Source organism: Haliotis rufescens, unplaced genomic scaffold, assembly GCF_023055435.1.
Source record: "Haliotis rufescens isolate VD_foot unplaced genomic scaffold, xgHalRufe1.0.p SCAF_9, whole genome shotgun sequence".
In the NCBI taxonomy this organism is placed as follows: Eukaryota; Metazoa; Mollusca; class Gastropoda; order Lepetellida; family Haliotidae; genus Haliotis; species Haliotis rufescens.
In genome coordinates, this window is record NW_025964383.1 from 39,130,493 (window position 1) to 39,157,016 (window position 26,524).

Genomic DNA, 26,524 nt, shown 5'->3' on the forward strand with positions numbered 1-26,524 from the left:
ATACAACATGGAATGTCATTATTAACACTCTTGTTATCAGTTGAACAGCTTTAACATAAATAAATACCAAAATGCACAAATATTGATGCATGAACTGTTTTCATATCGTAAAACCTCATTAACTGGTAACTGATTCATGAAATGTTCCGCCTTTTCACAAAGTGTGATTTTTTTAAACCATTCCCTTAACAGACACGCTTAGCATAAAGAGATAAGATAAGCTATCTCACAACGAGCAGGAAACAGGGGAGGCTACTCTGATCCCCATTAAGTACTGTGTGATGATTAACCACTATAAGATATATTGATTTTCTGGGTTTGATAATGGAGGTAGTTAACTTATTGCAGACTAGCGTGTCATGGGACATTGGCGCCATGGGTCTGCAGTTTTAGTGACAGAGGACCGGCGTCATCGGTCTCTATAGGAATGCATGGTTATAAGAGTTGGGTAATGGAACGTGGTCTTGGGTTGAAATTTAGATAGTGGTCTGGTGAGTCAGTGTTCGTTTATTTTCACACTTATTGGCTTCTATGTTGATGGGTTTTTGGTGTTGATGGATTTTTAGACATTATGTTGAAATGGTTTAATTGTCATTCCTTTTTGATTGATAAGAAGTGTTTTGGAAGTAGGTTAATACGATGGTTGGGTTGGCCGTCATGGCTCAGCGATTAGAGCTGACATCAGAATGTTTTTGTCTATTTGGAAATCGCGATGTTCTTGGAACTTGGACTTTATGTTTGCACAGATTGCTGTGGTAATTAATTGTGTTTCCATGGAAACATTTAAAAGGTCAGAATGTGAGAGATTTTCCTTTGTTTGTATAAAGTGAGTGAGTGAGTTTGGTTTTATGCCATGTTGAGCAATATGCCAGCACTATAATAGCGGGAGACACCACAAATGGGCTTCACACACTGTATTGTTTTAAAGTCACAATGTATATATACAACATGTGTCATGATAACTATTCCAGTATATATGATATTGTAATTCTGAAATGACTAAGAAAAGATATTCTTGGTTTTTGTTAAAAAAAATCAGTTTTTGATGTTTTAATTTTGTTCGTGTTACCATGGAAACAAATAATGGACAACAGGGATAAGGTCGAGATCAGTACTATTTGTTTGTATCCACTGGATGCAAAAATGATTAAATCAATTTAGACAAATGTTGTGAAGCACTGAAGTATTGAACTATGCATTTGTGATGTTGATTCTAATTCAGTGTATATTATTTTGTTGTGTAGGTTCATTAACTTGTGTACTTTGTTTACATGTGTTGTAACAGCTGTTTTAGGAAAGGCTTTTAATTGATAAGGAATATACAATATGGTGATGGTTGCCAAGTTGAATCATGAGAACAATTCATTATCAGAACTAAATGTTTCATAATTGACGGTGTGTTTGAAAATATGCTGTTCGCTGTCTAAGTTGTGTATACTTTTTAAAACAGATATATGATGTATTTATTGAGTGTTCTGATGCTGCTGAAAGTGCCTTACACCAAGGGTGTGTTTATTGATGTGTGGGATATAGAACCTCACTCCTAGCTGTTGTAAACTGACTGAAGCCTTCAGCCGTTCACGTTTGATGTCAGATAAAAAACTTAATTCCTTAAGACTTGAGACATGCCCTCCCACACACTAAAACTTATTTGTGAAAATGTTCCCTTCCTTAAAGATATTTTCAGAATGACGAAAGCAGAAATTGGGTTTAACGTCACGTTCAAGATTATTTCACTTGTACAGGGACTCATTGTATTGTATACTCGACTGTACTAGTCTGTACTAACTGTACTAATGACGGTTTTACAGTACAAGCCCACTGAGATACCATGCCACAGTTATATACCTTAATTCCAAGCATGTTTGTTTGTTTGTTTGTTGTTTAACGCTGCACTCAGCAATATTCCAGCTATATGACAGCGGTCTGTAAATCAGTCTAGATCAGACAATCCAGTGATTGACATCATGAACATCGATCCACACTATTAGGATACAATGACATTCATCAACCAAGTCAGCGAACCTTACGACCTAATCCCGTCGCCTCTTACGACAAGCATAGTCACCTCTTAGGGCAAGCATGGGTTGCTGAAGACCTATTCTACCCAAAATCTTCACGGGTTTATTCCAAGCATGAGGGGGCGGTTGGGTAGCCTATTGGTTAAAGCGTTCGCGCGTCACGCCGAGGACCAGGGTTACATTGCCGACATGGGTACAATGTGTGAAGCCCATTTCTGGTGTCCCCCGCTGTGATGTTGCTGGAATATTGCTAAAAGCCGTGTAAAACCATACTCATTCATTCATTCCAAGCATGAGACAGAGTAACAAAAAGTACCATCTTTTATACGTCTTTTTATATGATGCGATCAGAGACTCGAACCACTGTCCTGTCTCCTGGCAGCTGCACTATCTACTGGACTAGAGGCGGTTTATCATTTTAGCATCAGCCATGTTGGTCTGGGAGTAAGGACGAGGTAGCTGAGATAAGGCTTTGTCAGTAAGGGTACCTTTGTCATTTCTATCTATCACACAAAGCAACGGAGAGAGATTATGTTTGACATTTGTAGCCATAACTGTTGTAAATGTGTCTTGGCAGATTACACATGAAACATTTCCATTATTGAATACCCATAGAAACTTGGTAAGAGAACCGTAGAATCACAGCACAATTTACCATGGTGCCGTTATGGTAATGAGGTATGGCATTGGCATTGGCATTCGTGGACCAGTCCGACCATTATGGCCTTAGTCCAGAGTCCCTTGACTGCCGTATATCCTGGCGCCAAACAATTATGGTTCATCATAGAGTCAGGCGATTCCCAAGTTCCTCTGGTGATTAGATGCCATTTTTAGGTCTAACCCACATTTGGTGTAAGTATCTTGTAGAATCAGACTTGCAGCTTGTACAGGCTACATGCAACGTCTGACTGTTCTTCTCAGAATATATCAGTTATTGGATTGGCATCTATTTGAACATAAATAATTGCAAGTGTTTCTGTGGCGTTTGATTGGCTAACCAAGAAATTGCTTTTGCTTATATTTCATAAACCAACAAAAAATATCAGCCACACCCACTAACGGACTTCTGTTTTCTGATTGGCTGATAATTTAATGGGCGGGGCTTGTGTTGCACTTAACGATGTCATGGATTCCATATTGTAGTCACAGATTTTTTAGTGTTAATAATTAAATAAGCTGTCTGAAGTTTTTATTAATTTTTTAATATGTATTTTTTACATTTTTGTTGACATGTATTTATAAGAATTGACTTCAACATATTTTTGCATTTATGGAGTTATAAAGTATGCACACAGGATTTTATGTTCATACGTCCATAAGACTAAATGTTCAATATATCAAAGTTTTGTACAACTTTTATATTTAACCCATCATAGTACAGTGATCCCTCATTACAACGCCACCTTCGGGGTCCAAATAATTGATGAGCGTTATAGATGATCAGCGGTTTAACGAAGGTTGAGTCGTAGGTGGTAGATAGTTCCGCCAATGTTCTGATTCGTTAAATTTGGTAATTATGTCATGTGACCCCAAGGTCGAGTCCATCTAAAACAGACTTATTCAAAGTCTCACCTCTAGCATTATGGGAGATTAGATGTGTTACCATAGATACCACAGTTTCAAATGGGATAAGTCCGTTCAGTCCCAAGTGTCGTCACAACTCTGCCCACTTCGGTCACTATACACACAAACTTGATGCATTCAATCCCATGTTTTGTACATTTCGGACTACTTTTGAATATTTAAGACCCTAGGTAGTCGTAGCATTCAGATATGTATTCACGTGAATGCCTGGCTGGGATGATTCACGTCTGTGTGAATGAGTCCATCGTCATGACTAGTTCTGTCTGACATTGATCCTAGGTTAGTCAGTACGGTGGAGACTTATTGATTTTGTTTTTCAATGATATGTTTTGCTTTACATCATGTAGGTATTGACATTTCTTAGAACGTACAATCTCTACAGTTTGTGTCCTCGTTGAGGGTTTTCTCAGGATGTAGAAAAAGGATGAGAAAGACTCAGGTATGAATTATGTTGTCTGTTATGTTTGTGTTGAACAATTGAAATATTACTTTACTGGTAACTACTTGGAGAGTTAATAGGATTTTATGAAATTGCTTTGCCAGACTTGTGAATAATTCATAGATTTGTAAATTGGAATGGTAATCCGATACATCAATGTCAAGGTTGAAATGTCTGCTCATCTTCCTACGTGTCAAGATGTTAAGCTGTTCTGAGGTGGAATGATATTTTGGGTATCCGTTTTGTCTCGTATTGATGTTGTCACGGTATAGCTGTGACCAGTAACATCTCAACTATTCCCTACTATTGTGCAGATCCCAGAACATTTAAAAAACAATCACTGAATTCCATTCTCATCCCTTCTCAGCTCTTATATAAGCAGCCCATACGATCCCTTCTAAGCTCTTATATAAGCAGCCCATCCCTTCTCAGCTCTTATATAAGCAGCCCATCCCTTCTCAGCTCTTATATGAGCAGCCCATCCCTTCTCAGCTCTTATATAAACAGCCCATCCCTTCTCAGCTCTTATATAAGCAGCCCATCCCTTATCAGCTCTTACATAAGCTGCCCATCAGTTCTCAGCTCTTATATAAGCAGCCCATCCCTTATCAGCTCTTACATAAGCTGCCCATCAGTTCTCAGCTCTTATATAAGCAGCCCATCCCTTCTCAGCTCTTATATAAGCAGCCCATCCCTTCTCAGCTCTTATATGAGCAGCCCATCCCATCCCTTCTCAGCTCTTATATAAGCAGCCCATCCCTTCTCAGCTCTTATATAAACAGCCCATCCCTTCTCAGCTCTTATATAAGCAGCCCATCCCATCCCTTCTCAGCTCTTATATAAGCAGCCCATCCCTTCTCAGCTCTTATATAAACAGCCCATCCCTTCTCAGCTCTTATATGAGCAGCCCATCCCTTCTCAGCTCTTATATAAGCAGCCCATCCGATCCCTTCTCAGCTCTTATATAAACAGCCCATCCCTTCTCAGCTCTTATATAAACAGCCCATCCCTTCTCAGCTCTTATATGAGCAGCCCATCCCTTCTCAGCTCTTATATAAGCAGCCCATCCGATCCCTTCTCAGCTCTTATATAAGCAGCCCATCCCTTCTCAGCTCTTATATAAGCAGCCCATCCCTTCTCAGCTCTTATATAAGCAGCCCATCCCTTATCAGCTCTTATATAAGCAGCCCATCCGATCCCTTCTCAGCTCTTATATAAGCAGCCCATCCCTTCTCAGCTCTTATATAAACAGCCCATCCCTTCTCAGCTCTTATATAAACAGCCCATCCCATCCCTTCTCAGCTCTTATATGAGCAGCCCATCCCATCCCTTCTCAGCTCTTACATAAGCTGCCCATCAGTTCTCAGCTCTTATATAAGCAGCCCATCCCTTCTCAGCTCTTATATAAGCAGCCCATCCCATCCCTTCTCAGCTCTTATATGAGCAGCCCATCCCTTCTCAGCTCTTATATAAACAGCCCATCCCTTCTCAGCTCTTATATAAGCAGCCCATCCCTTCTCAGCTCTTATATAAGCAGCCCATCCCTTCTCAGCTCTTATATAAGCAGCCCATCCCATCCCTTCTCAGCTCTTATATAAGCAGCCCATCCCTTCTCAGCTCTTATATAAGCAGCCCATCCCTTCTCAGCTCTTATATAAGCAGCCCATCCCTTCTCAGCTCTTATATAAACAGCCCATCCCTTCTCAGCTCTTATATAAGCAGCCCATCCCTTCTCAGCTCATACATAAGCTGCCCATCCCTTCTCAGCTCTTATATAAGCAGCCCATCCCTTCTCAGCTCTTATATAAGCAGCCCATCCCATCCCTTCTCAGCTCTTATATGAGCAGCCCATCCCTTCTCAGCTCTTATATGAGCAGCCCATCCCTTATCAGCTCTTATATAAGCAGCCCATCCCTTATCAGCTCTTATATAAGCAGCCCATCCCTTCTCAGCTCTTATATAAGCAGCCCATCCCTTATCAGCTCTTATATAAGCAGCCCATCCCTTCTCAGCTCTTACATAAGCAGCCCATCCGATCCCTTATCAACGCTTATATAAGCAGCCCATCCCTTCTCAGCTCTTATATAAACAGCCCATCCCTTCTCAGCTCTTACATAAGCAGCCCATCCCTTATCAGCTCTTAGATAAGCTGCCCATCAGTTCTCAGCTCTTATATAAGCAGCCCATCCCTTCTCAGCTCTTATATGAGCAGCCCATCCCATCCCTTCTCAGCTCTTATATAAGCAGCCCATCCCTTCTCAGCTCTTACATGAGCTGCCCATCAGTTCTCAGCTCTTATATAAGCAGCCCATCCCTTCTCAGCTCTTATATAAGCAGCCCATCCCTTCTCAGCTCTTATATAAGCAGCCCATCCCATCCCTTCTCAGCTCTTATATAAACAGCCCATCCCTTCTCAGCTCTTACATGAGCTGCCCATCAGTTCTCAGCTCTTATATAAACAGCCCATGCTCTGCCCATCCCAGCTCTTATATGAGCAGCTCATCCATGATGATTGCTTGAGTTGTGAATGTTCATTGAAAGAATGCGATTGTGATATGGGATGAGTTACTTCCCTTTATGACACTGATTGTTTGAATCTTGTTTGTTATTTATTTGCCTTGTATTTGACTAAAAGTGCCTTGATAAAAGCTGGAAAAGGCCTTGAGTTTGTTGAGGTCAAAGCTGTACCAACACTGCACCCAATGTATTGCTGCACATATATATAAGCTGAAGCCATGTTTGGACAGAAGTGGAAAAAAGATACAAGTTTTGAGTGCAAAATTGATTATCCCCCTCATAAAGACACAAGCACCTGATTAAATCCAAGACCCAGACACATATATTTCTTAGGTTTCATCTAATCTGACTTGCTCGTTTATCAGTTATGAGTGTAATTTTGAGTTAGATGCCTCGAATCCTAACAACGCATATATCTGCCGTAAAGTGTTGCCCTTGTGATGCTCATGGACAAGAACTTGCAACCATTTCATAATTGTAAATCTCTTGTACATTGACTAGTTACTTTCTAAAAAGTTGAGAAATTTCTGAAGAAATAATAAATTCTTGTAGAGCAATGATCCCAACATAGATGCTTTCCTGAGTGGTATCTGCCTGAAAGATAGTTACCTCCCTTTGTTGTGCCAGCCTCTGCATGTGTTGGATTGAAACTTGCCAATCACTCCCCCGAGAATGGTATGGTCTTTGGTTTGTCATAAATATGCTCATGGCTTAATAAATTGTGCTCGTGGGTTTCACATGGGTCGGGTTGCCTAGTGGTTAAAGCGTTCGATTCCCGACATGCGTACAATGTGTGAAGCCCATTTCTGGTGTCCCCCGCCGTGATATTGCTGGAATATTGCTAAAAGCTGTGTAAAACCACACTCACTCACTCACTCACTCACTCACTCACTCACTCACTCACTCACCTAACCAAAACCCACCCACATTTGGGGCGGTCGGGTAGCCTAGTGGTTAAAGCATTCGCTCGTCACGCTGAAGACCCGGGTTCGAATCCCGACATGGGTACAATGTGTGAAGCCCATTTCTGGTGTCCCCTGCCGTGATATTGCTGGAATATTGCTAAAAGCGGCGTAAAACCATACTCACTCACTCACCCACCCACATTCTCACTCACTCACTCACTCACCCACCCCCAAACTCACTCACTCACTGAGTATTCCCGACTTGCGGCATTTCACATGACACCCATTTTACCACGTCAGCATGAAATAGGAGCTCCATTTTGTCCACTTGACAGAGTTTCCAGTATTTACCGGTAGTTTGAAGGATGAGTTGTGGACTTGTCAACAGGGGGCGCTGATATTGCACGACTGAAAGCAGTCGTCAGTGCTAGTGAGGTTAATGAAGTGTGGCCCGTAGTGTGATGTTTTGTGGAAATTCTTGAAAAAAGGTTTCCCTGTCGATGATGGCTTGGAGGTATTGTTAGAAATCTAGAGCAGTTTTGCTGAGGAAAAAGTTTACGATTTACGTTTGATTAGCCATATAATGGGATTACAGAACTTGGGGCAATTTTCATATTTTATTAATAATGGATGATATAACAAGTTGGGTTGACTTGATCTTGAACCAGTGGAGGGTTTACAGGACAGAGTTGGACTCTTTCCCCCGGGGGAGGAGGCATTATTTATTGGAATGTTGAATTTCTTGAAGCTTTAAATTTTCAGAGTGGCGACTGAATTCTTTTAATTAAAGTTGAATTCAAGATCATTTCACTTACCGTATTCGACGTAATAAGCGCCCAGGGCGCTCTCAAAATTAGAAATAGGGGGTTCTTATTAGAATATTATTTTGGTGGAAAAAACAGAGTTGAAAGATAAATTTCGAGGTTTATGCTGACGGCCTGACTGTTTATATACGACAGATATATTTTTCAAGAATTTAATTACCCATAATTAAGGGTGCATATAACACACGAGTGAGTATTATACACGAATAAATAAGTCTTGAGTACATTGATCAATCGGAAGGGGTGCTGATTGGGGTTGTTCACTTGCCAATATATTAGCAAATATCGCCGTGGGCGCTTATTAGAGCGGGGCGCTTATTACGTCGAATACGGTATATGGGAACTTGCAAGTATGTGTGTGGCTGCCTGTATTAACCTAGCCCACTGAGATACCATGCCTCAGTTTAACATGAATACCGCACATAGACACAGGGTAATGACTCCAAGCTGACCAGTCCTTGTTTTTGCCCTTAATGCAAGTGCCAGGCAGGGTAACAACAAGTACCATATGATGCGGCCGGGGATCAACCTCTGACATTACTAATGATGAGTGTTATGATCAAAAAGCGACAGTTGCAATATTTATAACAGTGGAAAGTTGAAATTTTTGAATGCAAAAATGAATTCTGAAAGGGGACAGTTAAATTTTCAGTCGTAAACGTTCATTTTGATATTTGAATTTTTTTCCTTTGTTTTAAATCAAATCATTATTTAATCTTGTCTAACTTTGTTGGGAAAGTAGTAGATTTATGAAATTTTATATGATTTTTCACAACACTTTTTGTACAGTTTTTATTGCTGGTTATAGCGCTATAAATTCTTCTATTGTCTTGGTGATAGGAAAAACAATGCCATAAATTGAAATGAAAATGATTAAATAAATTGCTTTGAGAGTATTATTGCAACTGAAAGTGTACGAGTCACTCTCGTGTGAGGCTTTTGCCACGGGCCGTGTGATTGATACCACAGGGTCGTGTGAGTGACGCCACGGGGTCGTGTGATTGATGGCAAGATGGGAATCCTGTTTATTTCCACAGTCAGACGGTCACTGTCGAATAGTAAATTGTATTTACTGCTGGTTCCATTTGTCTGAAAGTCTGTTGGTAAATGGAGTGTTTACCGTGTGTTGATGGGGCAGGGTTTTAAGTGGCTCTGTAGATCACTGTCACATGGCTGCGGCTGGATGGAGAGGTGGAGTATAGAAAGGTGGAAAATATCTGTAAATGACGATGGTTCCTTGGTAAAGGTAATCAAATCAGCACATTTATCAGTTCAAGTTTAATGCTTGATTTGAAAACTGTGTAGTTATGATGCCCCTAGTGTGTAGTGTGTAGAATTGAAATGAATATGTCTGTCATGGTCTCTATGGACCCGAAATTGTATACAAGTTGATGATTCCTTCGTAAAATTTATTAAATCAGCTGATTTATTAATTCTTATTAAAAGAAGTAAAATACTGATTCATATAGTATTAAGTGTTGTCTTTGAATACTTCTGAAGTTCCAGCAGATAGTCTTTGTTAAAGGAAAGTTTTTGATCATGAAAATATTCTGTATGGATTGGATAAATATATTGAGTGAGTGAGTATGGTTTTACGCCGCTTTTAGCAATATTCCAGCAATATCACGGCGGGGGACCCCAGAAATGGGCTTCACACATTGTATCCATGTCGGGAATCGAACCCGGGTCTTCAGCGTGACAAGTGAACGCTTTAACCACTAGGCTACCTGACCACCCCATAAATATATTGAAAATGAAGGGATGTTTTGGTTGCAATAAAGTATGTCACTGGATGTCTTTGGGGAAAAATGAGTTGTGGGTAAAAACACAGTTTGTCTTATCCTCTTTTTCTAAAATAATTGGTTCCAGAAAATAGTTGTAAGAAATAATTTCAGCTCCTGTTTTAGCCCCTAAAATAATAACTGCTCAATGGACATGCTGGCTGTTCTGAACAAGAGGTGTGGGCCTAAACACATTGTTTGGTTCCGAGAAATGAATGGTATTTTTGGAAGCAGTGAGGGATATTCTGTCTCCAACAACCATTCCAGGTCCCTCCGCTAGAATATTGAACGATTGCTTTCAAAGTCATAGAGCGTCTGTCCAGAGAGTGGCAGGTTAGTCGGTTGATCCTCAGGCCTCGTAATACCAAAGATGGTAATACCAAAGACGGTAATACCAAAGACGGTAATACCAAAGTACCAAAATATGGTACTTGTTGTTACCCTGCCTGACACTCGCATTATGGGGGTAAAACAAGGACTGGTCGGCTTGGTGTCCAAGTGGGGTCCATGTTGAACTGCAGCATGGTATCTCAGTGGGATAGAACTATAAAACTGTCATTATTTTGGATTGACACAAGCAGAGGCAGTCACACACATGCATATGTATGCACGTCGCTATATAAGTGGAATAATCTTCAACATGACATTGAACCCCATTTCACCTCGCCTCGCCTCGCCTCGCCTCGCCTTGCCTCACCTCTGCTGACCTCACCTCGCCACGCCTTACCTCACCTATGAATTACTGGTTTATATTATCCATATGTGATGTCTCCTTACAGTAGGTCTTCAGCAACCCATGCTTTCCGTAAAAGGTGACTATGCTTGTCGTAAGAGGCGACTAACAGGATCGGGTGGTCAGACTCGCTGACTTGGTTGATGCATGTCATCGATCCCATATGCATGGATCGATGCTCATGATGTTTCACCGGATTGTGTGGTCCGGACTTGATTATTTACAGACCGCCGTCATATAGCTGGAATATTGCTGAGTGCGGCCTTAAACAACAAACAAACCAACCAACTAAACATTGATGTTACTTTGATAAACTGACTTTGTACTCTGTTCCTACGCTCGCACAGTCACATTTCTCTACACTAAGAAGTCACTTGTGTTCTGGGGGTCAGTTGGCAACACCTGTCATCTTGAAGGACAGGTAATTAGAACCCTGTGCCCTAAGTTAATGTTGTGCTTCAAAGACGTCAGGGCAGTGACACATTGACAGGGCAGAAAACAGGTACTACTAATCTGCAGACTGTTCCATATCCAATAAACCTCAACTAAAAAAAAAATAACATTAAAAATAAAAAAGATAAATGTTTATTCCACCATTTTGTAAGTCTTTTTTTGTTGTTTTTGTTAGATGTGGTGGATTCTGATAAGATGGTGAGCTGAGGTGAAATGGGGTCAAATGTTGCTTCCAAGATTATTGCACTTATATAGTGACGTGCATGTGTGTGTGTGTGTGTGTGTGTGTGTGTGTGTGTGTGTGTGTGTGTGTGTAGCTGCTTGTACTAGTCCAGACTGATTATACCATGATGTAGTTTAACATGAATACCCCACTCAGACACAGTATACTGACTCCGAGCCGACCAGTCCATGATTTAGCCCCTTATGCCGAGCGCCAGACAGGGTAACAACACGTTTTAACTTTTAACATCTTTTGGTATGACAAGGCCGGGGATCTAACTCCGAACTTTCCGCTCTCTGGGCGGATGCTCTACCACTAGACCATGGAGGTGATCTGCAAAAACTATCTTGCAACTGTTCCTGTGAGTTTAGACACAATACACAATGATAATAAACATCCAAAGGTTAAATGCTAATTCATGTTATGTGTATATATTGAGGTGTCCCAAACTTTTTACTGTCTTGATAACAAAATAAACAACTACCTTGCAACTGTTTCAGATTATATATAATAACTCATACACCATTGCTGAAGATTTGTTTGTGTGGTATGTTTGTTGTTTAACGCCGCACTCAGCAATATTCCAGCTTTATGACGGCGGTCTGTAAATAATCGAGTCTGGAACAGACAATCCAGTGATTGATATCATGAGCATCGATCCACGCAATTGGGATCGATGACATGCATGAACCAAGTCAGCGATCCTGACCACCCGATCCCATTAGTCGCCTCTTATGACAAGCATAGTTGCCTTTTATGGCAAGCATGGGTTGCTGAAGACCTATTCTACCCCGGAATCTTCATGGGTCGAACTCTTATAATCATAATACTCAAAAGAATAAATGCTATGACCTGAATGGAATGATAGTTTTGTATCCAAACTTTTATCTATGATAAAAAACAGATAAAATGTTGGGAACGCAGACAAAGTTATGAAATAAAGACTGATTATAGTGGCTGAATCAATTCCTGATATTATTAAGGAACGTGTTATTGTGGAAAAGTATGATAAAGAAGTATCAAGTTTGAGGTATAGATTCCCAAAACTTATTAGATTGAGAACATGTGTCATACAGCGTCTGAACATTATTAAGTGTTGCTATGATACAGTTCCATTTTGTCTAAAGCAACGTCACAAATGTATTTCCAGTTTCTTGCAATTGTTACCGGAGGACAGTTATGTAATTGAGTCTGGTGTGCCCAGTGTGTGACGTGGGGGAATATCATCACCAAGATTCTTGTCTACTATAGGAAATTAGCTGATGGTAAATTGTCTGTAGCTGTCGGGGTCTATGTATGTTGACATGTCTGTTTTCAGTGTTGAGATAATTTGAGCAATGTTTTAAGACGAGGAGCTGTTCTTTGGAAAACACTTGTTTTTACAAATTTGTTGATTGACCATTTCCTATCTGGAGAAAGTACAGTCTAATGTCATATGATAACCTCAGCAAGTATTCCTGTGTTATCTCTGCATGCTTGGTGGTAATATCGCTGATATTAAGTCTTTGGAAAACAATCTTCTTATTACGGGTACACTTGAAAACCATGATTTGAATACTAATGAATATGTATCACAATATGTTTGGAAATACCAGTAAATTGAGTTTTTCAAAATCATGCACATTTTCATCTTGTTGGCAAAGTTCAGCAACCCAGCTGCTAGCTGCTAGAGGCGGGGTCACGGGTGGCCAAGTCATCTAAGGCGCCGCAACTCACTGTGCAGAGTTGTGTCCCTTGGTCACGCCAGAAACCTATGATTGTGGGTTCGAATCCCTGTTCTCGCCGATTATGTTTCTAGGTTTGTCAGCACCATACCTGTGCTTGTTGGTTTCACCATAGTGGTAAACGTCTAAGACCTGCATCACTTCGGGCTTTCCTGCCACATTAAGCTGACACGCCGTGATATAACTGAAATACTGTTAAAAGGGGCGTTAAACCCAACTTACTCACTCACTCACTGTCAGAGGCGACTAACGGGATCGGGTTATCTGAGGCTTGGTGACTTGGCTGATGCATGTCGTCATATCCCTGTTCAGAAGATCAATGCTCATGATGTCAATCACTGGATTGTCTGATCCAAACTTTACAGATTACATTTATTTGCTGGAATATAGCTGGAATATTGCAGAGTTCGCCATTAACCAAAACCAAACAGAAAATTCTGATGCTTGAGATCCCTTCCTTGTGATGGCCAGTGTCTCTATACAGGGTGTTTGTCTCTAGGTACTGTGGATGTAATGGTCTTTGGCTTCAAGAGTGTCCTTGTTCTTGTCTACCTTACATTAGCCTTCTGGGTGATGTATGAGGGGGATCCTTGTTTATCGTTAATTAGGACTTTGTCTTTTTTACAGAAGGATACCTTAACCATACTGTTTGCCCCCATGGTATCAGTTGCGAGACTGAGTTTTGTAGACCCTTTCAGTTGACAGGGATTGGGCTTAAGATAAAAAACAGTGATTAATGAGAATAGGTTGTGTTGTGCAGGTCGGTGGCTGTGGTAGGGGCGGAATCGTAGGTTGTGTTACGTTGTCAGGACATTTGTACCTGGTTATCTGAGGGTGTAGCTCGTTAACAGGTGTGCAGGGCAGGTGACAGGGATGACAGACAATGACAGAAAGTGGACGTGATGTGGAAGATTTAAATCTGGATTTCTCAGTACGAGAATTTACAATTCATGATGGCTGGTTGGAGCATGCTTGTGGCCAGGTAGGTGTTGATGATGAGGATGATGTTGATGATGATGTTGATGATGATGTTGATGATGATGTTGATGATGCTGCTGCTGCTGCTGATGATGATGAGTGATAATGATGTTGACGATGTTAAAGTTAATGATGATGTTTATGATGTTAATGATGATATCGTAGATGATGAAGATGATGATTCAGTTATGGATGTTAATCATGTACAAAATTCCCAATTTCCCCATTGTTTTAACATTACAAGGGAATTTTATCTTTACCCAGACTAGTTAAGTTTTTCAGATTAGTTCTATCCCTGTAACACACTTGAATCTTGTACACAAGAGCATACAAGTGTTGGTCATGATGATGATGATCATCATCATGATGATCATGTGCCATCATCATCATCATCATGAAAATATTATGCTTACGTAATACCTACAAAATACCCAAATTTATTTAATTTCTCTTAGAATTATTTACACTGAGTTTGGCATTCAATTTATTAAATAAAAAGACAGGTAGTAAAGTTATTAGTTCAGTTATGAATGTTGCAGTGTCTGAATTGTTTCCATATGGATTTAATATGTCTTCCCTCTTGATGAATGGTATAGGAGTCATGTAATTGAAATATCTCAGTAATCGGAAGCTGGCCAATGGCTTCCTTCCTAATAACTCCCACTTACTTTAACCCTTTGAGGCAGGAAAGTATTTTGATTTTTTAACCCATATATTCACAAAATAGATAGTGTGTGGAAATGTTTCCAATATTGAGACCTAGATTAACATGTAGTCTCTGAAATGGAGGGGGCAGTCGGGTAGCCTAGTGGTTAAAGTGTTCGCTCATCACGCCGAAGACCCAGGTTCGATTCCCGACATGGGTACAGTGTGTGAAGCCCATTTCTGATGTCCCTAGCCATGATATTGCTGGAATATTGCTAAAAGCAGCGTAAAACCATATTCACTCACTCACTCACTCACTCACTCACTCTGAAATGGAGATATTTAAATTGTCTTTTAATTGAAAGGAGTCCAGACAAAACGAATCTGAAGAGCTGAGATTTATCTAGACTTGCAAAGCTTTTATAGACTTGCATGGGCTTTTTATATATATTATTTCTGGGTCTATATAAGAGACAAGGTGAGAGAATGAATAGGGTTTTATGTACTCAGTCACATCATGGTGAGGGACACCAATAGGCTTCGCACATTGCAAGGAATCAAACCTGGACTTAAGTGGGACAAGGCAACCACCAGGCTGCCCCACCACCGTGCAACATTTAGATATACATGGTCTGTCAACAAGCAATAGGTACCCATTATGGCAATCTGTATAATCAGATAAAGGACAATCTAATCTAAATTGTGTCATATTCTGTGATCAACTTTACAGCTTTTCTTGTAAATTTGAACATAAACAATTTTTGTTTCTATACTCTTCAGTCAATTGCACACTTTGTTCAATAACAATATGGATACAAAATGTGATTGGCATGCAATTTATTACATGTAGATATGTAGAGTTACATTGAATCAATGTTTGAGCAACAGGAAGTTTACAAGTAGGGTGGGAGTTATGATATTACATATCATAAACCTAACTTTTGTGTCGTGATACGTGTGAGATTGTCTTCGTCAGTATGTGACAACTGACATGTATACCAGCATCTAGACCCTATCCCTGCCACCATGAAGCCATTCCAGGTATTGTAAGAATTTTTTTAAACCCTGTATCATTGTACAGTACTTCCATGACCTGGTAGAATCATCCTGACAAAACCTGCAGCTAGTCCAGACTGGTGTTTTACCCAGTGCTCTAGCATTGCGTCTAACTATACGCCAACCCATGCATGGATTACATGTAACTGTGTAACTAATAAAACCATATATTTAGAGAATATACAAGCTAGAATTCCTCCGTCTCCCATTATGTCTTGTGGGACAGATATAATTAGTAATTCAGAGTTGCAAGTAAATTTTCTATTTATATAGGAAATCCTTGACATTCACCATGTTAGCTGTACAGAGTTGAAGGCAATAGTGTGGCCTTGTGATCGCCAATAGCTGGGCCTTGTGATGGGTTTGAATTCTGATTCACTACAACAGTTAGCTGTACAGAGTTGAGACCAATAGCCTGGCCTTGTGATGGACAGTAGCGTGGCCTTGTGATGGCCAATAGCTGGGCCTTGTGATGGGTTTGAATGCTTGATTCACTACAACAGTAAGCTGTACAGAGTTGTGGCCAATAGCTTGGCCTTGTGATGGCCAATAGCTGGGCCTTGTGATGGGTTTGAATGCTTGATTCACCACAACAGTTAGCTGTAAAGACTGGAGGCCAATAGCTTGGTCTTGTGATGGCCAGTAGCTGGGCCTTGTGACACACAGTGATATATTCTGCTCACTCCAATTTGTTGTGCTTGACATTCTTCGACCAGTTCTACAGATTCAGGTTTTTTGGTGAAAATGAAAAAACTCCATCTACATCTTCTAGTATTGATACACAGAATCCCTTACAGTTGCCATGGTTACCTAAGGGGATACAGGTGTAATATTGTGTTCCTTGAATCGGTAATGAAGGTCATAAATATTCAAATCAACAAGTATTACCCAGAGGGAATATTTGAACTGAAATATTCATCCGAGGTTTGTTGGCCATCTAAATAGAATTAGTTACAAATGTAGTTTCCAAGTTTGTCAGTGAATATTTACATACTGGCTACAGAGCCAGGACGAGGGAAAGGCCTGGGGTCTTAATTTGACATTCAGGTGCTTGTCGAAAAATACCGATTGCTGGGTTTCTTTGAATTTGATCTTATATGCAGTTGCCATGATCTGCATAAGGAGTAAGTTTTTACAAATACTTGGACTAAACTTTTTTTTAAAACTGGAAATACAAATTACAAATACACACGCCTTACTTGGAGAGTCTGGGTTTGAATCCCAAACAAATGCTTGATTTTGTACTTTACTAAGAACGTGTAATTCCAAATATAATATATGTTATATGTGCCCACTTCTAAAAGGCATTGTCTATACATAGTAAGGCTGGTACGAGGCCAAATTTACTACCCGGGTACCCACCCTCTATTACCTGACCCTACCTGGGTACCCATAGTAGGTCTCAGGAGATGTCTTAAAATGTCCAATTGGGAACATTTTTATCATAGCCCTGGCAAAACGTATTAAGATACACGTATTAAACAATCTGGTCATTCATGCACTGAAGTTGAATTAAGTTATATCTTTATTCAACCATATGAAAAATCAGAAGGAATGGGTGCATAGTCAGAAAGAAATGCGAACATTAGTGACTTGTAGTGTAACCATAGAGTTCTAGATAATTTTGTCATTAAACAATATATCACGTGACTAACCACGGGTCCAGGTAGTCCTGTGAGTACCCGGCTCCTACTCAGTACCCACACGACCCGGGTACCCGAGTTGCCTGTCCCAGCCCTAATACATAGCTTTTGGTCATGGGAGCCATGCCAGTTTACACTTCTCAAAGGGTACACAAAGCATGTGATCTATACTACCAGTTGTCTGACATCCATTTTTGTGGAAGCCTCAGTGGCTGAGCGGGCTAGGTCACTGAATTTTTGTGCTGGCTATTAGGTGCCTCACTTTGAGAGTGGGGGTTCAAATCCTGAATGGAACGCCACCAAAAAAACACTAGAATTTGTACATTGCTAAGTAAGTGTAGTCCCAAATATCATATACAGTGATCCCTCGCTATTGGGCTCTTCGATAAAGCGCTACCTCGGTTACTACGCGTGGTATCGCATGGCTCCCAAAATTTATGTACACTTTTAATACTGAAAGAATTACACAGCCGTGATTGTATTGTTGTTCGTTGTTCATTTGCACATAACGCTTCTCATTGCATAATCAACCGTTTATCACTGAGTGGAGTTCTAAAAATCTGTTTGAAAACATCCGCGGCAAGTCCCGGAAATACGATTGTTCTACTAGTTAACTTTTCACACTATACATCCTTTGATCTTAGAAGCACATGCATGCAATACAATAAAACAAACGGCGAAAACATAATGGATATATATTATGTTTACACTATGTACGGTAAACAACTTGTATCATTGCAATGTGCGAGACAAGGCGAAGATCGTGAGATTGGCCGAGTGCGCTCCCCTGCCTTGCCCTCGGTTAAACGGCTCATCGTCTATAACGCCCACCAATTATTTGGACCCCATTGGTAGCGTTGTAGCGAGGGACCACTGTATGTTACATTAGACCATTTTAAAAGCCATTGTCTATTCACAGAAATACACAATTAGATGGAACATGGTCTCCTGAGGATATATCAAGTACTTTTTTGTGTGTCCTATGAATATGACAATTTTACTCCGGTTCAACATGGAGTAGTGAAGTATTTTGCAGGGTCTGTATTATATTTAAGTTTTTTTAATGCCAAGTTATTATATGTGCTGACTTTCTTCACCATATACACAGTTTTATGCATGTAAGCATTTTACCATTTCAGCGTAGCATATGTATTCTACTCTCATTTGTGGGGGACCGGGTGGCCCAGTCGCTATTCACTGTGCAGAGTTGCGTCCCTTGGGCACGCCCGAAACCTATGATTGTGGGTTCAAATCCCGGTTCGCCCTGATTATGTTTCTAGGTTTGTCAGCACCATACCCGTGCTCATGGGATTCACCAAAGTGGTAAATGTCTGAGACCTGCATCACTTCGGACTTTCCTCCCACATTAAGCTGACACGCCGCGATATAACTGGAATACTGTTAAAAGCGGCTTTAAACCAAATTCACTCACTCACTCACTACTCTCATTTGTACTGAAGGCATCCTTGTGCTGGCAGAACCAGTGTTTGAAAACATGCGTCAAATATTTGAGTTGGATGTGTAAATATTGAAAATCAGTCTGCTTCATATGTCTGCATGAGTTATTGGTTTTAGCCTCATAAAGTGACACATGACATTTGTTCAGTGTTTAGTCCAGAGGATATATGCAGTACTTGGTTCTTGGGAGGCAGTCATATTCCTGCTTTGTACACAAGGCAGGCGTTTTAACAATGGGCCATAATCTGTTAATGACTTACATTGGGACTTTTGATAAACAGTAGCCATTGACTATTTTAAGGGGAGACTGTGCTCTAATTTACTGTTCTAACAGATTGATTTGGATCAAAATTATGTGAATATGGATATGACTGATTGTGGTGCTCACTCACTCACTCACTCACTCACTCACTCACTCACTCACTCACTCACTCACTCACTCACTCACTCACTCACTAACTCACTCACTCACTCACTCACTCACTCACTCACTTTAAGACTAAAGGTTTATGTACCTGTCCTCTACCCCAAAGACTTGTTTGCTTAAATCTAGTCATGCGGCCATCTTGGAAATATGTTACCTTATCTATATTGTATTCTTTGAAACTTTTGGATTTTTTCGATTGTAATCAGTATTAGAGTAAACTGTCAAGACTGTCTACATACTTTGCATCTGTGAAGATATTCAAGTGTGGCTGTCGAGATCACTTTCAGAGCAAAAAACCTTCATTTACTTCACATTGACCACAATTGTGTCCCAAATCAATATACTGTGACGCAAGTTTGACACTTGAAAAGCACGAGTATTGACTGTAGAACATGTCCCCTGTCTTGCAGCCAATGAGGGCCTACACTGATGAGGTCGTTCACAAGTAGGGGCTTCCAGGGTCCGCCATCTTTGACTTGTTGGATTGCTTCCTGTCAAAGTGTCGACACAGTCACCATGTGCTTGGACAAGCAATTTGCTTCTAATGGCAGCACACTGTACATTTTGTAACTTCAACTTTTTTATATGTCAGTGAAGTTGGATAGAGATCATCAAACCAAGGGGCTTTCATAGATTTTTTAGCCAATCTAGCGTGTACACATTGGACTCGGAGGGAAATGTTATTAGACGATCTTCTGTGACGATGGAAGCTGTCTGAAGGGAGTGGCGATAGTTTTCCGAAGCGACTTTTGGGCCTTTTTCCTCGATTGTAAAGGGGGAGATTAAATGGGGACTTGATGGTTGGGTATTGTGCCTTCCTGAGTGCATGGATGCGTTGCAGCAGACTCAGATGTGATGGGGGAGTCTAAGTTTGACGTAATCTTAAAATAGATGACTTGTACCTTGGGAGAAGTGATAAGTCAATTATGGGGCATTGCACTTTGTATTAACCAATCAGTGGGCATGGAGTGGAACATTTCGTTTGTCGTGGAGAGTGCTCGAGGTTGACAGTGGGTAATCATCCAGATAGTGTATGGTAGAGTGAGTAAATAAAGATTAACAGTCTTCTAGCAATATTCCACACATTTCTAAGTGGGGGACGCTAAGAATGGGGTACATATGTTGAACTTAATCAAACCTGGGTTGACAGAAGGAATTTAATGCTAAGCTACCTAGACCAACCTTTTATGTAGAATATTGGCTTTATATATATATAAACGTGCAGAAGTTTGAGTTTTTTTCAATCTCATTAAAATCAGATCTTAGTTCTCGCTATCACTAAACAAAGATCTGAGGACATCCTATTACGGGTCACGTCAGAACGACCTTTCATCCGACCAATCAAAGTGTCGCTAACCAAATCATGAAAGTGACAGTCGGAATGTGTTTTCTAATCAGCAACCTCGAAAACGTTAAAACAGAGTATTCCGAACGACAGTTACGGCCCGTACGACTGATTCCGTCAAAATTATCGTCTATCTCTCACTTCCGTGGGATAAACATTTGAACGGGGGAGGCGTTGCACAGTACGTGGGAAGGACTGCCATACAATCGCAACCATTTATTAGACATTCCGGAATGTTCGTTTGTTCAGTTTTCAAAATTTTAATCGAGAACTGTGTCAACATATTTTTCAAGCGTTGTCTGAAATGGAAGTCGCCAGGTTGAAATGAGTGCCGTAAAGCTCATGAAAGCTGCTTTCTCATTGGCTGATATCGACATCTTGTTATTCATTTCAGTGGTCGGTCAAAGTTCGCGAAAGGTCATTCTGACGTGACCCGTAATGGGATGTCCTCAGATCTTTGTTCAGCGGAAGCGAGAACTTAGATCTGATTTTAATGAGATTGAGTTTGTATTTTTACAGTTTTATTTTCATTTGCGTTTTATTTGCTATTGGACAAAGCAAATATTTTTTTTAAAATGCCCAGCGTGGTGAGAGAATCTCAGAGTTTTTAACTTATTGCTCCTCTGGAAGCCAGTTTTGGATGATAAAATAGGTTAGCTTTGGTGAAATGTCTGTCCTTATACATTATAAATGTGATGCCGCTCAAACACTGCAAGCAACCTGTCCATGTAAGAAAGGCTGCATTGCAGGTGATGACAATTCTGAGCTGTATGTGGAGAAGATATCACTCTGCTGTCACCACAATCATGTCATTGAATGCCGTCATTCTTGAACTTCCTAAAAAATCCAAAGGAAGATAATCATTTATATATGAATCACTGTTAGAACATGTGAAATCTTGCACTTTTAATCTTGAGATATTCATGAATGGAATGTGTAGGAGGGATGGAAACTGGACAGTTATCAGACCCAAAGTTTTCTGTCTGAGGTGGCCCCAAAGCAATAAAACGTTCAGAATAATGTTTTAAAGATGATGTTATTTGTTTCATGTTGCCGGACTGTCCTTGACCTTGGTAGATAACAGGAACTGGTGTGGAGCCATCTTGATTATTTCACTGAGGTCATAATTAATTGCATTGTCTGCATGTGGGATCATAAGATCTTAGTTTCAGATAGTTGCAATCTTATTAATCAATCCAAACGTATCACTAATTAGACAACTAATTAGAATAGTCAGAATCTTAAGGCAGCTTCAAACAGGCAACATAAATTTGCAAACACAGATTGGCAAACTTTCAACAGGACAGAATTGGGTTGTTGCTTCCTCTTCTCTCAAATTCCGACCCCATTTTGTAGCAGACGCAGGTTGATATCATGTGATGTGTACGCAGTTTCTGATTGGTTGTAATTCACTAACATAGTTTCGACAACAATTCATCCGTCAAATCTGAGTTTCAATATGCTAAAATGTTGGCCAAAATATTGATGAGAATAGAGACTGGTTCTGTGTCTCACCAGTTTGTCAAATCTCACAAACTGGTTTAGAAACGATTTTCACAATTTTCACACCCACACAAACCTATGTCTGAAAACACATCAGCCAATACATGTTTGTGCTGTGAAGCTAACTTAAGTAACAGTTGATTTGTGATAGAAATCCTGCAAATGACAATACCATGGGAAGTTATTGGGGGATATATAGATTTATCTGTACAACTGAAGTGTTCCCATTGTGTCCTTGACATTGACAAATCAATATTTGTGTATTGAACAAAAAAGTTTGGAGGATATTTTTATGAAATTTGGTGCTCAGTCTTTACTACAGTGTCCCGGAAAATATTCAGGATCTCTAATTCTTTCTGTTCAGTAAATATGTACATTTCCTCATTTGGACCTAATGAGTGAGTGAGTTGGGTTTAACGCCGCTTTGAACAGTATTCCAGTCATATCACGGCATGTCAGCTTAATGTGGGAGGAAAGCCCGAAGTGATGCAGGTCTCAGATGTTTACCCCTTCGGTGAAACCCACGAGCACGGTATGGTGTTCACAAACCTAGAAACATAATCGGGGTGAATTGGGATTCGAACCCACAATCATAGGTTTCTGGCGTGCCTAAGGGACGCAACTCTGCAGAGCGAATCACGGCGCCTTAGACGACTGGGCCACCCGTGCCCCCTGGACCTAATGAGGTCACTGTTGTTTCTGAATATTTTCTTCTATTGCCGTTTACATTTCAGTGCAGAAGCAATGGAGGCTGATATTTGTATTGCTTTTTTCCCCATGAATTTTAACGCATGTGAATTTTGTACAGCAGTTGTACAAATATCCATTTTATCCAAAAGTGGTTCTATGTTATTACTTCTGGGCCAATTATATTGTGGATTGAAAAATCCTTTTCTGCCTGTGAAATGAAAATGACTGGTTCATGAGAGAGTCCGAAAAAGCATGAAGTGTGATGTAATTAATTACATATATTGATTAGTGGTCACAAAAATGTTTATTCTTGTTGTTTTGTTAACATGATTTTGTTAACCGTTCCAAGTTAATTTTGTTTCTGAAATCTCAAATCTGCGTTGTTGTTTTTCAGACCCGCCTCAATGATCGCGAGGAAATCCGTCGGAAGCTGGCAATGGGAACTGATGAAGAATACTATTATAATGAAAGGACTTTCAAAAAGCCCAACTTACAAACCCGGTTACAGAGTGGTATGAACTTACAGATATGTTTCATGAATGAGGCAGTGGGGGAGCCACAAGATTCAGGGGAGGCAACTGTGGAGAAGAACAGTAGCATACCACAAGTGAAAAATGCACAAGAGGTAAGTTGAGAAAATGTTTTTAAGGTGGTTATCAGTGTTATCTGTGAGAGAGGTTTTGTTTGTTAATGACAATATCAGGGATGGAGTCTGCTGTATAGGTACTGATGTTTTCATTGCCAGATCACCCCCGTGGTTTTAACAACGCATGTGGTCTGACATTGATTAATGAATAATTTGCATACCCGTATATGCAAGAGGCCGAGGTATGGTTCTCAGTAGGAAGTGACAACTTGGAGACGATGGCTTGCGGTAAATACAGTTTTACTTTATACATGTAGATATATACATACAAAAGACACTATGTGCCAGGTCAGCACATAGTGGTTGTGGTTGTTGTCCAGGTGCCCCAGAGCACCCAGCCTAACCCTAGCTAGGCTAAGGGTAAGACCTTTCTTTTCTCCTTGCTCTCAATCTCCCTGGACCAAGGCTTATATAGCCAAGGTCACCTGACATTTAGTAAGTAATAAATATAAATATAAACAGTAATTCATCAGTGACATACTTGCACATCTCTTTTAGGATGGCAGACAGTCGATGTACACAAAAATGGGGATTAACAATTAGGATTAGCATCTTATAAATAACAGCAAGTGTTTCAAGGCATATAGATGTCATGGCTCCAGGGTAATGAGCCTTTGCAATTAAATGTTCCTCAGATGGGTGTCGTAAATCAGTCGCGATGACAGCTTTGTGGTTGGAGCGTGTCTGCCCGGAGAGCAGACGGTAGCAGTTTGATCCCAGGCTGTGCCATCCCAAACGATGTTTAATGATGGTACTTGTTGTTACCTGATTCCTGGTGCTCGGCAATAGGGGGTAAAATAGAACTGATCAGCTCGGAGTCAGAATACTGTTGCTAAGTTGGTAAAAAGAGGTCTTGAAATCGAGATGGGGACGTCACTTGAAGCTATGGTTGCGATTGGGTACCTGGGTATTTATCATAATGAACGAGACATTCCCTGCTAAGTTGGTAAAAAGAGGTCTTGAAATAGAGATGGTGACGTAAATTAAAGCTATCGTTATGTTTGGGTACGTGGGTATTTATCATAACGAACGAGAGACATTCCCTGCTAACTTGGTAAAAAGAGGTCTTGAAATAGAGATGGGGACATCACTTTGAAGCTATGATTGTGAATGGGTACCTGGGGACATACTACACTGGAAAATAGAGGATGGATTATGCAAACTTGCTTGAGTTCTGATTGGCCATTGAAATGCACTCAAGACTTGCATGCATTCCAGGCAAGCTTCATCTTCTTCAGAAAAAGTCCTGGAAGATGTACGAGTATGGATTTGTGGCTGTTGTTCGCCATCCTCCAAAAGTAGAGCTGATCTAGGCTCCCATGGGACCTACCAGTTGACAACTACAAAAATAGACAATCGAACATGTCCGCGATTTATTTGATTTCAATTCATCGTAAATCTTAGTTCAAAGAGTTTAGCGATTACGTTGGAATTAATTCTCGGCAGAAAATGAGTCATTCCTTTGCTGTCATTAATGGTGATTAAAAGCTATTCCGAGGGTGGCTCTGGCCCGTTAATCAAATTGTAACTTATTCACTTACTGCTGACGTGAATGTGTATATCTGGTAATGAATGCAGGGGAACTGAAGGTGTGTCTTGACTTCCAGACCAGCAAATTGAATTATTTTGGACAAGTATTGAGTATACTTGCTTCCAGATCTCCTATGGGAAAGACTGATTGATGCTTTTATGCCTGTCCCTGAAATTCTGTTCTGTATAAATATTGAGAATTACTTTGCCCAAAACCCAGAGGAGATTATTAAGTTTAGAAAAATGGAAAGTTTCAAGATATAACCAATATTTTTCAGTTTATTTTTACAAAGCTGCGACTCTAAGGAATAAATGATTCTGACTTAGTTTATGGTATTCCACAGTGACAAAGAATCCTTGATTCTGATTGGTCAGTTTGTTGAATGTTATCTAATGGCAGTGCCAAGCAAATTGACCATGCTGAGCGTTTATGATGCACTTCTAATACATTAATGTGTTAATCAAGCATTGTTTGATAAATGTGTTGTGGTCAAATTCTGACCAAACCTAAATCATCCACATTATGACTTCAATTTCATCCCTATACAAAGTTGAGTAATATATTTCCCTCATATTACTTGTAGTATTATTTGAGCTACAGGTAAACAATTATACTAATAATCATCAGTACATATTTAGATTTTTGTCTGCAGTTTTTTATTGTTCATCAACACTGCAATCAGCCATTTTCCAGCTGGATGACACTGGTCTGTAAATAATCGAGTCTGGGCCAGATAATCCAGTGATTTGACATCAAGAGCGTGAATCCATATCTTGTGGCACACGATGACATGTCATCAGCCAAGTCACGGAGCCTGACCACTCTTTCTGTTTAGTTGACTCTTATGACAAGCATGTATTGTTACTCAGATTCCACATGGCTGAAACTCAACAAAATAATGAATTTACTTCTTAAAACAAGCAAATTGTGAAAAAAAATCTTTCTTTTTTTTTCTTTTCTTTTTTAAAGATTAAAAATCATTGATTGAATGTAGTTGTTTCCCTTTTACTCACACACTCACTCACTCATGATTTATGCAGAGAATGGGTGTATATCAGTGCTGATAGCAACATTTGTTAAAATTGTAAAATGTTGGCTCTACATGCAGGTGAGCTACATTGCCGTTGTTCATTTTGTTGGAGTGTTGGGGACTAATCGTTATTTACCATAACTCATTTCAAACATCTAATATAGCCGTTCTTTTGATTTTAAATGGAATTAAGAAACTAACACAATTTGTTAAGAAGCATTCTGCATTCACCAAAAATTGAAGCCTCATTTGTTCGAATTGCATTTAAATTTAAATTCTGAAAACTTTTTATTGCGAACATGACCTTTCAGTGAGAGAAATGTTCTGTTTAGGGTATTTTGACATGTCTAAACTGTGTGACCCCAACG

The 26,524-nt window shown here is 40.0% G+C and overlaps 1 protein-coding gene across 1 annotated transcript in view; it reads left to right on the forward strand.

Moving 5' to 3' along the window:
* The window catches only part of LOC124139562 (IQCJ-SCHIP1 readthrough transcript protein-like), a 301,810-nt gene that overhangs the window by 259,057 nt on the left and 16,229 nt on the right, over nucleotides 1-26,524 (forward strand). Inside the window, exon 6 of the mRNA XM_048391185.1 lies at nucleotides 23,344-23,574. Within this exon, the coding sequence (XP_048247142.1) occupies nucleotides 23,344-23,574 (231 nt within the window). The remainder of the gene's footprint in view (nucleotides 1-23,343; nucleotides 23,575-26,524) is intronic.